General features: G+C 43.0%; 3 protein-coding genes across 6 annotated transcripts; 2 read left to right on the forward strand and 1 right to left on the reverse strand.

The window, feature by feature from the left end:
- The first annotated feature begins 1,259 nt into the window (after positions 1–1,259).
- LOC127296541 (uncharacterized) lies at positions 1,260–3,546 on the forward strand. 3 transcript variants are annotated; one of them, XM_051326652.2, is made up of 6 exons: positions 1,260–1,498; positions 1,741–1,829; positions 2,116–2,370; positions 2,457–2,796; positions 2,866–2,914; positions 3,136–3,546. In XM_051326652.2, the coding sequence occupies exons 1-6, from the start codon at positions 1,473–1,475 to the stop codon at positions 3,322–3,324; spliced, it is 948 nt and encodes a 315-aa protein (XP_051182612.1). In that variant the 5' UTR covers positions 1,260–1,472; the 3' UTR covers positions 3,325–3,546. The 3 variants fall into 3 exon arrangements, with proteins under 3 accessions (XP_051182612.1, XP_051182611.1, XP_051182613.1); XM_051326651.2 differs by having other exon boundaries at positions 1,264–1,498; positions 2,866–2,947; XM_051326653.1 differs by having other exon boundaries at positions 1,473–1,585; positions 2,866–2,947.
- A 119-nt stretch (positions 3,547–3,665) lies between these two features.
- On the reverse strand, positions 3,666–9,050 carry LOC127296540 (uncharacterized). Of its 2 annotated transcripts, none has more exons than XM_051326649.2 (3): positions 8,843–9,050; positions 7,454–7,539; positions 3,666–6,901 (listed from the first exon to the last, which is right to left on the reverse strand). In XM_051326649.2, the coding sequence occupies exon 3, from the start codon at positions 6,846–6,848 to the stop codon at positions 3,975–3,977; it is 2,874 nt and encodes a 957-aa protein (XP_051182609.1). In that variant the 5' UTR covers positions 6,849–6,901; positions 7,454–7,539; positions 8,843–9,050; the 3' UTR covers positions 3,666–3,974. The 2 variants fall into 2 exon arrangements, with proteins under 2 accessions (XP_051182609.1, XP_051182608.1); XM_051326648.2 differs by having other exon boundaries at positions 3,666–6,922; positions 8,843–9,049.
- A 4,010-nt stretch (positions 9,051–13,060) lies between these two features.
- LOC127347900 (uncharacterized) lies at positions 13,061–13,609 on the forward strand. Its single transcript, XM_051374039.1, has one exon. The coding sequence runs from the start codon at positions 13,061–13,063 to the stop codon at positions 13,607–13,609; it is 549 nt and encodes a 182-aa protein (XP_051229999.1).
- Positions 13,610–15,438: the final 1,829 nt, after the last annotated feature.

Here is a 15,438-nt window from a genome sequence, read left to right on the forward strand (position 1 = left end):
ACGATTAAACCACCAGGATATCTGCTGCCTACAATCAGATTATTTGGATCCGCTGATCTCTTATTGCGGAATCGAGCTCTTAAATTTTTAAGTTTTCCTTGCTGGATCTATAGATTTTAAGCTGTGCTGAATTGCCACTTTTTCAACTGATGTTCGTCTCACATGCAACCTAAACCCTTCCGGGTCCAATGGGTATTCCTACTAAGAATGATTATTATGTATTAATTGCAGGTGAAGGGTGAAGCCAAAGCGTTGTTTGTTACTTGATCTATGGATCTTAAGTTCAGTTATGTTTTCCTTTCTCACCTGATATTGATGTTGCATGAACCACCAGGTTCGATTGGCTTTGCTACTGGTAATGTATTGGAGGTGAATGCGTGAACCTAACAGTAGCTTTGCATTTTGTTATCACGTTTCCTGATTAATTATTGTACACTTTAAATTAACTATCTTTTTGCCGGAAGATACATTGACCAGGTATGTTGTTCAACTTGTTCCTATTTGTTCAGATACCTCAATTTGAGATGCAGAGCTACAAGTCAACCTTTAATGTTCTATCACTTAGAAGATTATTGTTGGACACTAGCTGTTCCTGGTTCGGAATTGTAGATCATTTGGTCGAGCATATGGCACTTGAATACCAAGGCATACATTATCTTTGGTCTCCTATGGTGGCTTTGCCGCCTTTTGTTTTGGTCTATTGGTCTAAACATTGTAATGAATGTACGATTGTGTTGAATCCTCTAGTGCAAAGGTCACGAGAGTTTGGTCTGCACCTTTAGTTAACCTGGTAGCACTTTTGCAAGAACAAAATCTTGGAAGTTGGAAACTGGAGTCCCTTCTTCAGACAGAACGCATATCAACTTTCCCCTTTCTAGATCCTAACGCAGTATGAAAACCTAAAGTGACAAAACTAGCATCCAGCAACCATTACATAACAGATTCAGCACTTGCGATTAAATAATAAGAAAACCGAGACTTACAATGAGCAGGCTTGACATCGAACCGACATGTGTAAGCGATCAGCCAAATTGACAGGCAACTAGCTGATTAACTTCCATTATGTAAAAAAGTCTAGCCAATTAGCTATGTACAGAGCACAAGAATCGTGCATAATTAGGCAGGGGTGTGGCACACAAGAAGATGCTAATTTGCATTACGGAAAGCTATTATTCCTAGCCTAGCTGTCTCTGGACTTGAGCCAAAAGCATCAGGGGGGATGATCCTTGGAGGGAAGTGCAAACCCAAAAGGGGTCAGATTCTTGAAGGCTACCATGGGGTAAAGCAAATCCCATCTCCAAGACTCCAATGCTCTTCCCTGCTTCCAAGCCAAGAGTTTCCTTGCCCTCTTCTAGCTGTTTCCCCCTTCACATCTTTCTCTCTTCACCACCTCCAAATACAAGCAAGCCATATTTAATGCAAGGCCTGGTGTGCCTTGGAGCTGTTGCTTCTCTACAAATACATTGTGTGCCATGGACGGCGATCTGAAGACGCGAAGGTAAACGAACTGCATGCATGCGGTGTCTAGAGCTGGACTTGCTGAAATTAAGCTTGGATCTTTCTGTCTCTGTTTTACTGATTAACTGTGAGCTTCTTTTCCATGCTTTAGTTTGGTTTCACCTTGTAACCATAAGTTTATCTTCTTTTGGTATTGATCTTTTCAAAGGCTTCAAATTTCTCCAAGAAAAAGATATTGGTTGTTTATGTTAGTTTACTTGTTCTTGGATCTTCCTTTTGCAGGGTTCAGTTTTCTGGAGTAGGAAAGGCAGACAAAGGTGCCAGGCAATCTTCAACGATACAGACGCAAGAAGACACAGCTTTTGGAAGAGGTATGTGATCAAGGTTTGCTCTTTCAGTTTACAAACATACAGAGCTCAAAAACATCATTATTATTGTTTGATGATCAGTAGATTCCAGTTAAATTCCTATCTTAAGCACTATGATCAGAACAGTTAATCCACATTAGATTACGAAACCTTCAGATGTCCTGACCAAGGAAACTACTGTTTAAATGGACTGAAGTGTCGAAACCAGCTATAGTTTGTTTCTTGACCTTGTGGGTGAACCGAATTTTCGTTTAAAGAAATAAACCTGACTAGCATTGCCACTTTCCAGCGCAAATGAACAGCGACGAGGAATACAGCGCTGCATTTGCAGCCACAATTGCTGCCGCAGCATATGCAATCGCGGCACGAGAAGAGAAGCTAGAAGCTCAGAAGAAGCCCTTCCCCGTTGATGTGCCGACTGCTGCGCCTCATGTCCAGCCACCGATCAAGAGAGGCGAAAGCACTAGAAAGCCTACAGGAGGCAGCAAGGTCTCAAGATGGTTCAGTGCCAAAGAGACTGCAGAAGATGACTACGACGGACAAGGTACCGGAGAGCTGCTTCAACCCCATCCCTTAATTCCACTGTCGCAAAACCTCCTTTAACAATGACGTATCATGTTATCAATTCAGCCAATGTATCAGTAAGGAGGCCGCTGAAACCAGAACAGAGAAAGCCCGGAGGCACTGGCTCGGATCAGAAGGTGCCACTGCCACTGCCACCAAAGATGCTTGATTCTTCTGTAAGTGCGAAGAAGCCTTCAGGTTCCTCCAGAAAATCACCAGACAGGAGAGGGAGCAAGAGGTTTGAGCAGGAGCAGGCAATTCAGAGGGCACCATCAGCTGTCAGGCCAGCGACATCATATCAGTCCAGGCGGAACGACGATGTCGCAGCTGGAGTAACTGCTATTGCCGGCACACAAACCAAGGCTGAAGCATGGGAGAAGGCAAAGCTTGCAAGAATCAGGGAGGAGTAAGTGTACAACATTTAGTTTTGCTGACCAATTGATGCAACTAAAGCTAATACGACCGCCAAATTCAGGTACGAAAAGATGATCGAGACCATATCCGAATGGGAAACTGAGAAGAAGGTGAAGGCCAAGCGCCAAAAAGAACAAAAAGAGGTTTTTGTTGATTCAAAAGCATTATTTACTAGAGCAGAGTACTGTCATTGTTATTATTAATTCTTTTATTGATGAGGTAGCGAGTGGGTGCAATCCACATGTTGAAAACCAAATCATTATAATGATCCATGATACAATTTCTTACTAAATGATGAGGCTGACAGAACTGAGAACTTACTAAATTGCAGGTTGAGTTGGACAAGAAGAGAGCAAAAACACTGGCAGAATACAATCAGGAAATGACAAGGATCAACAAAATTGCTGGAGGGGCAAGGTCAATGGCAGAGGAAAGGAAATATGATGATGAGAAAAGGATCAGAGAGAAGTCGAAGAAGATACGATCAACTGGAAAGTCTCCCCGTGGGTGCTGCTTTTGAAATATTACATTCTACAAAATTTGGAACATGAAGGGCAACGGCTTGAATGCTATATAAGTTTCACAATAGCCATTTATTGTATTGCAAAAAGTAATTGGTTTGATGAATGATAAGAGTGTATAATTGCATCCGACATGCAATGGTATTGTATTGGGAGCAGCATAAACAAGTTATAAGGTTGTCTGGTTGTGGATAATCAAAAGTACAACAAATTTGTGCACAGATCATCAAGACAAAGCAGGTATTGTAGGAAAATAGTCAACGGAATGGAACAATTTTAGGAGTTCCCCTGCAACTGCTTACTGTCTTTAACATAAGTAAGTGCAACACGCTTGTAAACAAATCTTAAACCAATACTTGTATTATAATACTTCAGAATCCAAGCCCAACATAATCACAATTCATTTTCTCTTTTTTGGTGTCTCAGTTCATTTACATTGAAATATAATTGAAATGGTATCTGCATGAAGCACCTTGGCTATGTACTGTAAATTCCAAAAACTTTTGAGAAAATGGTTAATCCTCACTAAAAGAGACGCAACACACAAACTATGCAAAAGCACTCTTTCACTAAATCCAGTTTTGGAGGAAAAATAAGAAAATTCCAGAAGATTACTGCAAACTTGGCGATTCAGTAAGATGTGCATAATCTACACTGGTCCATCCGATGCCTTTTCACCGTCATTGTGAACTGAATATGGAGACATACTTGCCTGTGGTGTGGAAGGTGAGGGATTGCCGTCCTGGAGAAGTATCACCGTTTCAAAAGCACCAACCAAAGCCTTTACCTTGCTTTTCCTAGACTCCACAAGCTTGCTTGCAGTTTCTTCTATTACATTGTTGAACAGCCCCTGTGCATCCTTCTTGTCTTGTGCATCCTGATGCCTCAGTTTCACTCCAGGAGATTCCAAATCAGGTTCAGCAGGAACCCCATTATTTCTTATATTCCTCTTATAAATCCTTCTGGCTAGCTGACCATCACCATTTGCAACTTCACTTGCAGCTCTTCTTCTAAATATGAGTCTTCTCGGGCCATTACTATCTGGTGTGAGTTCTACAATTTTACCCCTTTTAAACTTCAATTTGTAAGGTGTGGTACTAGCTTCATCTGGGTGAAGTGATGAGATTCTTTTTGTCCATTGGCCTTTTTCCTTCGAAGATTCATCAATATTTGGGTTGATTGTTACTCCTTCATGTTCTGCATCAGACTCATCTAATTCAACTAACTCATAATCATATTCTTCATAATTCTCATCATCTGATAGTTCTTCCAGTAGCTGTTGAGCAACAATCATTGATTTCAGTTTATCCTGTTCAAAGGTGCCATCGTTATGGACACTTGTTACCACATCAGTTTGTATTGGTTCAGTTAACACAGGCTTTGGTTGCTCCAGAAGTTCACCATCTGATGAAGTTTCTAAAATTGACTGGCAATGAGGTGTACCATTGAAAGTCTTAACCTCAACAATTTCAGCAGCGTTAACATTTTCAGTTGCATTTCCTGCACTGCAATCGAGGCAATACTCAGGATCAGCATGTTCTTTATCAAGTGCCCCTAGTTCCGGAAGCCCTTGGAGGTCTTCATGAGCTCCCATGTACTCTCCATTTTCAGTGATAACAGACTGCACACTACCATTTTCAATGATCTTCACTTCATCAGCTTCAGTCTCCGATCTTACATCTGCATTTTGCACAGCTGTTAATTCTTTATATGATTGGCATGGAGCTGCATCATCAGTGGTTTCATGAGCTCCCACGTCCTCCCTACTTTCAATTACCACAGACTCCACACCAGCGTTGACTTCCACTCCATCAGCATCACATTCCACATCTTTAGATGATTGGCAGGGAGCTGCATCATCAGTGTCTTCATGAGCTCCCACGTCCTCCCTACTTTCAATTACCAAAGACTCCACACCAGCATTGACTTTCACTCCATCAGCATCACTTTGCAAGGTACTTTCAGTTAGTGCAGAATCATGTACACCTGCAGTTTGCACAGCAGTTAACCGTTCAGATAGTTGGTACAGAGCTGCATCATCAGTTTGTATGTCTTCACCCTTTAAAGCTCGATTAGCAATGGCATTCTGTTCTGGTTGCATATGTTCTAGATCAGATTTAGTTATCACAGCCTTGACTTCCTGGCCATCAAATGATCGCTGCAATTCAAGAGCAATGATACTTTTGATAGGGAGTTCAGCAGCCAATGCTTCAATATTTTCATGACATTCCACTTCGTCCTCTGAAATGAATGTACATGCATCTTTTGCTGTAGGTCCAGATTTGTCTACATATTCTGTAGCACTTGGCGGCAGTTCTGCTAGTGCTGACTCCACGCTATGACCTGCAATACATGAACCTTGCACATCATCTTGTGCTTCAACATCAGATTCTACAGAGGATGATGTTATGGACATATCCAAGCCATCCTCTGAACTTGTTTCTTCTGGTTCTATTCGAAATTTTTCGGCATATTCTGTGGCATCTGCAGACAGTTCTGCTGCTGTTGACTCCACAAGATGGTCTGTAACACATGAATCTTGCACATCATCTTGTATTTTGACAGAAGCGGTAATGTCAGATTCAATGGATAATGGTGTTATCAGTAAATCTGAGCCACTTTTCCCATCAATATTTGCATTACTGGACCTCATAGGACTTCTTCCAGCTTTACCGCTATTGCTTGTACGCTTGCCGGTAATAATTGCTGGTGAAGATGTAAGCCTTCCCTTCAGAGTATTTTTATCTTTTGAAGATACTAGATTACTGGAAGCCTGAGATGACACAGACGATTGCTTAATCAGGTTGAGTTTAGTGGGAAGTGAGGCTGGTCTCTTAACCAATGATTGCTTGACAGTAGTGGCCTTTTCCGCAGTTCTAGCTTTCTCCCGCGGTGTCTTTTCCGCAGTTCTAGCTCTCTCCTGCAGTGTCTTTTCCACAGTTCTAGCTTTTTCCTGCTGTGTCTTCTCTGGCAACTTCGAACCCTTGACTGGCATTGCTGCTTTTTTATCAAAATTACGTACTCCGTTGGGTGACTTTGGATTAGGGGAAGTCCTCTGTGCAACCTCCGGCTGTTTCTTTCTTCCATCAGAGCTCACGCTTTTATGATCAGCCAAAGCAACAAGTGGGACCAAGTGTTCTGATGATGCAGCGCCTCTCAAATTTGCTGATTTTATCTTGTGAACAACACGGTCAGCTTCACCCAGTGATATACTTGATTTGACAAGTGAAATATTTCTTCTGCTCCTGGCATCCTTGGGTGGTGTATCCAAGGTAATTGATCCATGCAACGTCAAATTATTCAGATGAGTTGGAAGTTTTTTTCTTCGCCCTCCTAAAAATTTCTGAATTTCTTCAGAAGGATTCCTGTGTCCATGCTTGCACAAATCATGGCATGAGCCTGTAGATGGTCTTAGATAACGTGGTACTGGCTTCTCCTCCTTTCTTGAAGAATCTGAAGCTGAAGTTGAGCTTGCAGGAGTGGTGGCACCAAATGAATTTCTTCTTTCCAAAACTTTGGACATTGAAGCCTTCCAGTAGCTGAGATAGTGCTTGTCTCAGCTGAGCGTTCTTCCCTCTGAATTGGAGAATAGCTACACTGATTTAATAAAGGGCATATATTATTATTAAAAACTCGCATAACCACATTCTAGGAGTCAACACATATTAGCGAAAAACTGGAAATTGTGGAAAAGTTAATTAGCAACACAGAATTGTACTAGTTCCAATCACATAAATAACTACACAAATTTGAGATTTCTGTTCTGAATCTTATCTATCATCATTGCACACTCTAGAGTAAGGAAGTGTGCATCATCTTAAATTACAGTTATTATGGTCATCTGAATAGCATGGGTGCAAGTTGATCCTAACAGCTTACTGGCACCCAAAATTTTGAATCCAGAAAGAGATTCACATTATCGTAATTATTCACTTGTGAAAGAATTTTATATTGTGGCCACTGATATGCTGCTGTTGTACGAGACAAAACAGTATCATAACAAGACAAATGAAAAATATTTTTACAAGGTTGACTTGAGTAATAGAGTTCTACAAGGTTGAAGTTCTTGAAGACAAACTGAAAGATTAAAGAAAGAATCTTAATCACACCATTAGCAGTGCAGCATACCTCCCAGAAGATACCAACAAATTTGCTGTTCACACCTCAGACAACAATTATCAAGGAGTATCCAATTTCCGAGATAAATTATGGACCTGAAAGTGCAAGGAGATGAGGCCATTGTGGCATTAATAATTCAATATCCACTAGTATTGACAATAAAGAAAAATAGAGCGCCCATCCTCACAACTAGCTTACACTATCATTTATTCCTTCACCAACTGCTATCGTACCAGCTGCACTACTGAATTTATTTCTTTATAAAAACAAAGAAAAAGGAAAGGTATTCACATCGTATGACAGAACACCTATATTTTGATAGAACAAAATGGTAATCAAGAAAAAGGAAACGTGTTCACATCGCATGACAGAACACCTATATTTTGATAGAACAAAATGGCAATCAAGAAAAAGGAAACGTGTTCACATCGAATGACAGAACACCTATTTTTTGATAAAACACATGGACAGTTGTGTCCAACACTAGCACACAAGAACAGATCCAACCCCAACAACCAGCTACCCCTGTCTTACCTGATACTGAATAAATCCAAAGATACTAATGCCCATACACTAAACAATAGCAGAAGTGACAAAGAAAAGAAGTCCAAATGTGATGGTTATATACATCTTGATGTATCTTGTAATTAAGCTACCCACCAAGATCCCTAAGTTTCCAAAAAAAAAAAACTCTCCAGGATCTATTACTGACCATTCACAACAGCAGGACCAACTTTTTTGTAGCCAAGCTGTCCCAGATCCAACTGTTCCATCCTATTATTTTTCCAGCTAGGAAGTGCAAGGACTAAAAGCAGAAGCTGCCAACCAAAACCCCTACGGAGACAACAGAAACCTACGTTGGTTGAGCTAAAAGGTCGCTAATAACAGTCAGTCTGACACCTTTTCAGATGGAAATCTTCTAATCGTGGCACACTGGCACATGTCATTTACTAGTCAGACAGTCAGATCATCGAACCATTGCTAAGGCGAAATTTGGGTGACACCAGCAATTTCAGTGGGAATTTGGGCAGAATAAATGTGGCCAGCAAATCAACACACTTTTTTTTTGCTTGAAGAAAACATAGCTCGTGCAGGTTGCCAGTGCAATCATGGAGGGAAAAGCTGGAATGAGAACAATCAGATCAGCGCATCGAAAGTCCACATTTCTACACGTATTTTCTCGCATTCAAAATCTCATCTTTCTCCACGACACATTTACCTCGATCGACCTACCTAACCATTAATTAGCAACCCCCAGACGAACCTCGGACACATCGCTGAATCCCCAAACAAACGCTCCTGGCAGGCGAATCACGCGAAACCAAAACCCCACCCAACGAAACAAGGATCCGCTCGCACCGAGGAAAATCATCGCGCCGAGATCATAAACGCAAATACCTTGGAGAGATCGACAGAGGCCCCGATCGGAGGGAGCCTCCCTCCCTCCCTCCAGGCTGCGAGTGCGGAGGCGGCCGGAGCGAAGGAGGCGGTGGGGGAGATGGAAGGAGGTGGCGGTGGTGGCGGACTGGCGACGCGGGCAGCTGGGCAGCCAGCCTCCCTTTTCTTCTTCTGCTTCGCGAGGAAGGAAGTCGTGCGGGCATCAACTAAAAGAAAGGGAGAACGGGTGCGCGTCTGTTTCACTGTTTTGCGCGTCTCGTCTCCGTGGCCTTCTCCCGTAACGCCTCACCTCACCGGCAAGATTTGCCCCTGCTTTTTCTGGCATTTGAGAACCTCCTAGTTCCAGCTATCTTGGGTTTCTTTCACTGAATAAACACACGGTCCAAGGAGATTTTTTGTAGTTTATAGGTGGAAATCATGGTGTGGATGGTTGGATGAAAAATTAGTGTTTGATTGGTAGGCATTACTCAACCAAATTTTGCAGCGACGCTAGATGAAAACGGAGCACAATGGGATGGAACTGAGTGGTGCTATATTTTTTTTTTGGGTGAAAGTGGAACCGAAGACAGAAGTAAATATTGTCTCGTGGAGGAGTGACGACGATGACGCTCGATAACATCCTCAACGATGGTCTTTCTCCTCGATGGCGTATGTGCTTCGTGTGGGTAGCCGGGTTGGCGGGGTGCTAGATGTGTGTTGTTGGTTTTCGCCCGATTTTCTCCTAAAAATTGGGCATTTTCTTCTTAATTAATAGATTGATGCAAAGTTTTTACCTCCGTTTCAAAAAAAAAAAATATGCCGACCGAATACAGCAAGCATGGAGTGGAAAACCAATGTTTCTTGGAACCCAGACGCTTGCAGCATGAAGAAAAACTCAAGCAACACAAGAAACCAACGAACTTGATCCTAATCCTAGCACGACTGCTCGGTATATTGGGAAAAAGGGAAGGGTCAACCCGTGAAAGCTCCCTCGAACTCCGGAAGGGATTACGTGGTCATCTACTTCGGGATGGGCCACTTTGGCGGTTCGTCTTGACAAGGTTATGTGTCGGGCCTGCTGGATTGGGACATGCGGATCAAAACTTAAAACCAAATTTTTTATATCAGGCGTTGTTCCGTCGGAAAACGTTGTTATATTTCCATTTCAGCCAAAATAATTTCGTTTCCGTTTCGCAAAATTCCGATTTTGCTTCCATGTTTTTTCTTTTCCGTACTTATGCGAAAAAGTTGGAAACTTTTCGCTCCTTTTTCATCCTAAAATCTTGTTTATGATCTGACAAATCCAAAGAGATATTTTTGTATTATGTAGCTATTACCTTCTTGACACATGTGTTTTCTTAATTTCTGAATTAAAGAGGTACTAAGAGATTTAGATGGTTTACTAGAAGTATTACTATGAGAACATTTACTTTATACTATGACCTATAAGGGCAACTCGGGAACATATCTTCTTTGGAGCTCGTGATCAGAATCGGAGTTCCCAGTCTTTTATGTGAAGTGTCATCTATTTGACATGACGAGGTATGATCATTCCTCGGTGAAATTGGAGTCGCTAAAAATTGATAACGATGACGCTCGTGGATGATCTCTACGACGACTCTCGTTTTTTGAGCGGTTTCTTGCTAATTAACCGTCCAACTCTTTTCTCATTGATTAGAAAAAGCTCATATTCTCTCTAATATTGACCAAATATATATAAGAGAAGAATATCTATTACAACCCATATTTTGTACCTACGGGGATATCAGCTTTATGGCGTGGGACGCTCGATACTGTTCTGCGATACATTATGAAAATATATTATGATAAATTTTCTGTTTTTGTATATATACTAAGTTAAATTCAAATAATATTTATTTATTTACTAAGTTTACACGTCATGTACTCTGAGAGACGGAGGAAGTATTACTAGTTCTTTATCGTGTAAGACATGTGGGCTCATAGTTTCAGCTTTGACGTGGGTATATGTGTTCTTAATCTGTGTTGACCATCTTCTATCAAATTCGCTTTTTTTTTTTGCCAGTGTTCTATCAAATTCACACGACTAGTTAAGCATCCACCGACCAACGAATCGATTTCCAGGTCGTCGACGCCTTTTAGTCAAACTTGCGTGACGATGCAGATCTGACCAAATGCACCCGTTCAGTTTTCTTCTTTTCTTTGCTGACAACGCCGCGCGTGGCTTGTTGGGTCGATGGTCATTATTGGTCAAGTGTTAGGACTTAGATGAACACGACCGGGCGGAATGGAGTTGCCAAACACCTGAAATGGTAATTCACCACCAACTGCAGCTGAAGTGAATCATGACATGCATATACGAAATGAATACACATCCCTCGATGGCTAGGTACGACAACATGCTTGTGTCGTATTTGTATATATTCACAAAAGAATACATGCTTGCCTGCACGCATGCATGCATATACGAAAAATTGTGTCTAGATTTGGGTGCGCTCCAAGTCCTAAACTCCTAATAATAGCTGCGCAGCCACCTAGCTTCATGCTTGCAAACCAGCTGGTAAGTCAGGCTGCAAAGACATCAGCCCATCAAGAATCAACACGTCTTTCGCCATATCGAATCCGATCTGATTGGTACCTCTTGCCTAGCTTGTATGAGTGTTGAACAATTGTAGCTGCATCTGCTTTTAGCTGACCCCGCAGATTAAGTCTTTACGGCCACCCACAAATTTGGCAAGAACGAAAAAGCCGATGTGCCGAAAGCTAGCGCACCTCAGCCAGAGCAATCAACACCCCCTGCAATTAAAACAGTGAATAGCATGTTGTAAATCGGAGAAAAAGCTGTGGCCCATGGTTTAGCTGGGTCAGATCAGATCGATCAGGACATTAATACAAACTCACCATCTTCATTTAACATTACTTTGATCATGGAAATCATTGCAATCTGATGTTTAACTTTAGTTCATTGATAAAGCATGCAGGAGTACAAGCAACATCAAAGAGCAGGCGATGCTTAGAGGCCAAGCAACAAAATAAAAACGCGAGAGAGGAATATCGAGATGGCTTGGTCGGTCAATGCTGGGGTCTGGGAGAGTGATGACCTTGCTTCTTTCCGTTATCTCTTTCATCTTTAGCTTCTTCTTTTAAGTTGGTATACTATATTTTTGTGTTGTTTTGAACCTCTGATTCACTTATTGGAATGTTTCTCCTTTTCTAGAAATGATGTTTTGGCTCTTGGGTGCATATGCTCTTTTATTTTAAAATGTGTTTTGATCATTTTGAATGTAAAAATTTCAAGCGAAAAAATCGTGTGTACATTTTCACATGCAAATAGATTGTTGAGATGTACATACAAAAAATTGGATTTTTTTGACAATTAAAAATTTGGTTTTGGGTAGAAGGAGCATATGCACCTGGGAACCGAATTGAATTTCACCTTCTTGACCAAAATTTTCTGATATTAGCTGCATGCAAATCTGTAAGGGTATTTATAAAATTCCAAAAAAAATATGAGCACATCAATGGCATGGCATCTTGCAAAAATTAAACAGTAGTTAACTATAAACAATATTATGTTCAACTAGACCGTGCTAAAAGATGCTCTTTTCAAGCACCTTCCCTAAAAAATTAGGGATAAATAGATCATATAAGACTTGGTCTATTTTTTCACCAAGTTAGATCCCAATTAGAAAGTGCAACTGTGGACTCGGTCTAGCCCATGTTTCATCAACTATACAAATTAAAAAAAATTATAAGATATGATTGTTAACATAGACAAGCTCGAATTATACATAACATAATTTTTTGATGGTTGTTAACAAGATATGATTCCACTTCCTTTTCTTTCTATTTGAACTGATGCGACAACATAATAAAATCATCTCTTATCCTATAGTGTGGTAGATAATTGGCTGTAATGAGGCACGAGCATATTTGAAATTACGTGAGAAGTCATGGCGATACATATATGGAATTTGAGGAACAATTAAGGGTGTTAGAATATGCAACCGTGTATATGTATTTGTATAAAGATACGGTTGTATATGTGTAATCCTGTATGTGTCCGTGTCGTATGTGACAAGGACTCTGTCTTGTATTCCCCCTATATATAGATCAATACAAGACACCACAATGTGTGGTTACTAAATTCTTACATGGTATCAGACGCAAAACCCTAACCCGGACCGCGTCGCCCTCCTCTTCCGCCGCCACCTCTGCGAGCCACCCACCTCCTAAACCCTACGTCCCTTCTTGGCAGCCATGGGCGACGACAGTGAGCGCGCTGCGAGGGAGCTCAAGGAGAAGCAGGAACGCGAGGCGGCCAGCAAGCTTGCCATCGCCAACTCCGCGAACTCAAGCGCGGGACTCTTCTCCATCTCCTCCTTGCACGCCCAAGCCGTCGGCCTCTCCTCCATCAAGGGACATGTTCCCGTCGAGCTCGCCCTCAATACCGGCGTTCACCGCCAATGGCGCACGTTCTTTCGCGCCGCCCTTCGCAAGTACGCCCTGCTGGATCACATCGACGCGGTTGCTCCGTCCGATCCGCCGCCGGAGTGGACTCTCCTCGACGCCACGGTCGTCTCGTGGATCTATGGGTCTGTCTCCCTTGGCCTCCTCGACGCAGTCATGAAACCGGGCGATGATCCTCTAGCCGTCGATCTCTGGAAGAGCATCAACGGCCTCTTCACCGACCACAAGATCAACCGCCAGCTTCATCTCTCCACCGAGCTCGACGGGCTTGACATGGGAGAGCTGACGATGAAGGACTACTTGACCAAGGTTAAGAGCCTTTCTAGCTTACTGATCTAGGCGCTCCGGTCGACGACGTCAAGCTCGTCATCCAGTGTCTTAACGGCCTCCCCGAGCAATACGACTCGGCCGCCAATCTCATCTCCCTCATGCCCGGGATGACCTTCGACCAATACTGGTCTCTCCTTGAGCTTCAGGACATGAAGAAGAAGAACCGTCGATCCCGCTCCAGTGACACGGTTCTCTACTCCAACACGCCCAACCCAAACCCTAACCCTGGCAAGGGTGACGGCAAGGGGAAGAAGAAGAAGAAGAAGAAGAAGAAGCAGGACAAAGAGGTCGCGCCCACTAAGGCTCCGGCCCCAGCCGCCCCATCTTGGACGCCGATGCAGCTTCCCTGGAACGGCGCCTTCCAGATGTGGCCCTACGGCCAGGCCGGCTTGCTTGGTCGGCAACACTACGTGCCCGCCCCACGCCACCCTCTCATGCCTACTACGCGCACAACCCATATGGTGCGGTCCCCCCTGATACGTCTCCGACGTATCGATAATTTCTTATGTTCCATGCCACATTATTGATGTTATCTACATGTTTTATGCACACTTTATGTCATATTCGTGCATTTTCTGGAACTAACCTATTAACAAGATGCCGAAGTGCCAGTTGCTGTTTTCTGCTGTTTTTGGTTTCAGAAATCCTAGTAAGGAAATATTCTCGGAATTGGACGAAATCAAAGCCCAGGGGCCTATTTTTCCACGGAGCTTCCAGAAGACCGAAGAACACACGAAGTGGGGCCACGAGGTGGCGACACCACGTGGCGGCGCGGCCCAGGGGGGGCCCGCGCCGCCCTATGGTGTGGCCCCCTCGTCTGGCTCCCGACTCTGCCCTTCCGCCTACAAATAGCCTCCGTGACGAAACCCCGCATCGAGAACCACGATACGGAAAACCTTCCAGAGACGCCGCCGCCGCCGATCCCATCTCGGGGGATCCAGAGATCGCCTCCGCACCCCGCCGGAGAGGGGAATCATCTCCCGGAGGACTCTACGCCGCCATGGTCGCCTCCGGTGTGATGTGTGAGTAGTCTACCCCTGGACTATGGGTCCATAGCAGTAGCTAGATGGTTGTCTTCTCCCCATTGTGCTATCATTGTCGGATCTTGTGAGCTGCCTAACATGATCAAGATCATCTATCTGTAATTCTATATGTTGCGTTTGTTGGGATCCGATGAATAGAGAATACTTGTTATGTTGATTATCAAAGTTATGCTTATGTGTTGTTTATGATCTTGCATGCTCTCCGTTACTAGTAGATGCTCTGGCCAAGTAGATGCTTGTAACTCCAAGAGGGAGTACTTATGCTCGATAGTGGGTTCATGCCTGCATTGACACCGGGACAAGGATGAGAAAGTTCTAAGGTTGTGTTGTGCTGTTGCCACTAGGGATAAAACATTGATGCTATGTCTAAGGATGTAGTTGTTGATTACATTACGCACCATACTTAATGCAATTGTCTGTTGCTTGCAACTTAATACTGGAGGGGGTTCGGATGATAACCCGAAGGTGGACTTTTTAGGCATAGATGCAGTTGGATGGCGGTCTATGTACTTTGTCGTAATGCCCAATTAAATCTCACTATACTCATCATGATATGTATGTGCATTGTCATGCTCTCTTTATTTGTCAATTGCCCAACTGTAATTTGTTCACCCAACATGCTGTTCGTCTTATGGGAGAGACACCTCTAGTGAACTGTGGACCCCGGTCCAATTCTCTTTCTTGAAATACAATTCATCTGCAATACTTGTTCTATCGTTTTCGCAAACAATCATCTTCCACACAATACGGTTAATCCTTTGTTACAGCAAGCCGGTGAGATTGACAACCTCACTG

The sequence above is a fragment of the Lolium perenne genome, chromosome 4 (assembly GCF_019359855.2).
Source record: "Lolium perenne isolate Kyuss_39 chromosome 4, Kyuss_2.0, whole genome shotgun sequence".
In the NCBI taxonomy this organism is placed as follows: Eukaryota; Viridiplantae; Streptophyta; class Magnoliopsida; order Poales; family Poaceae; genus Lolium; species Lolium perenne.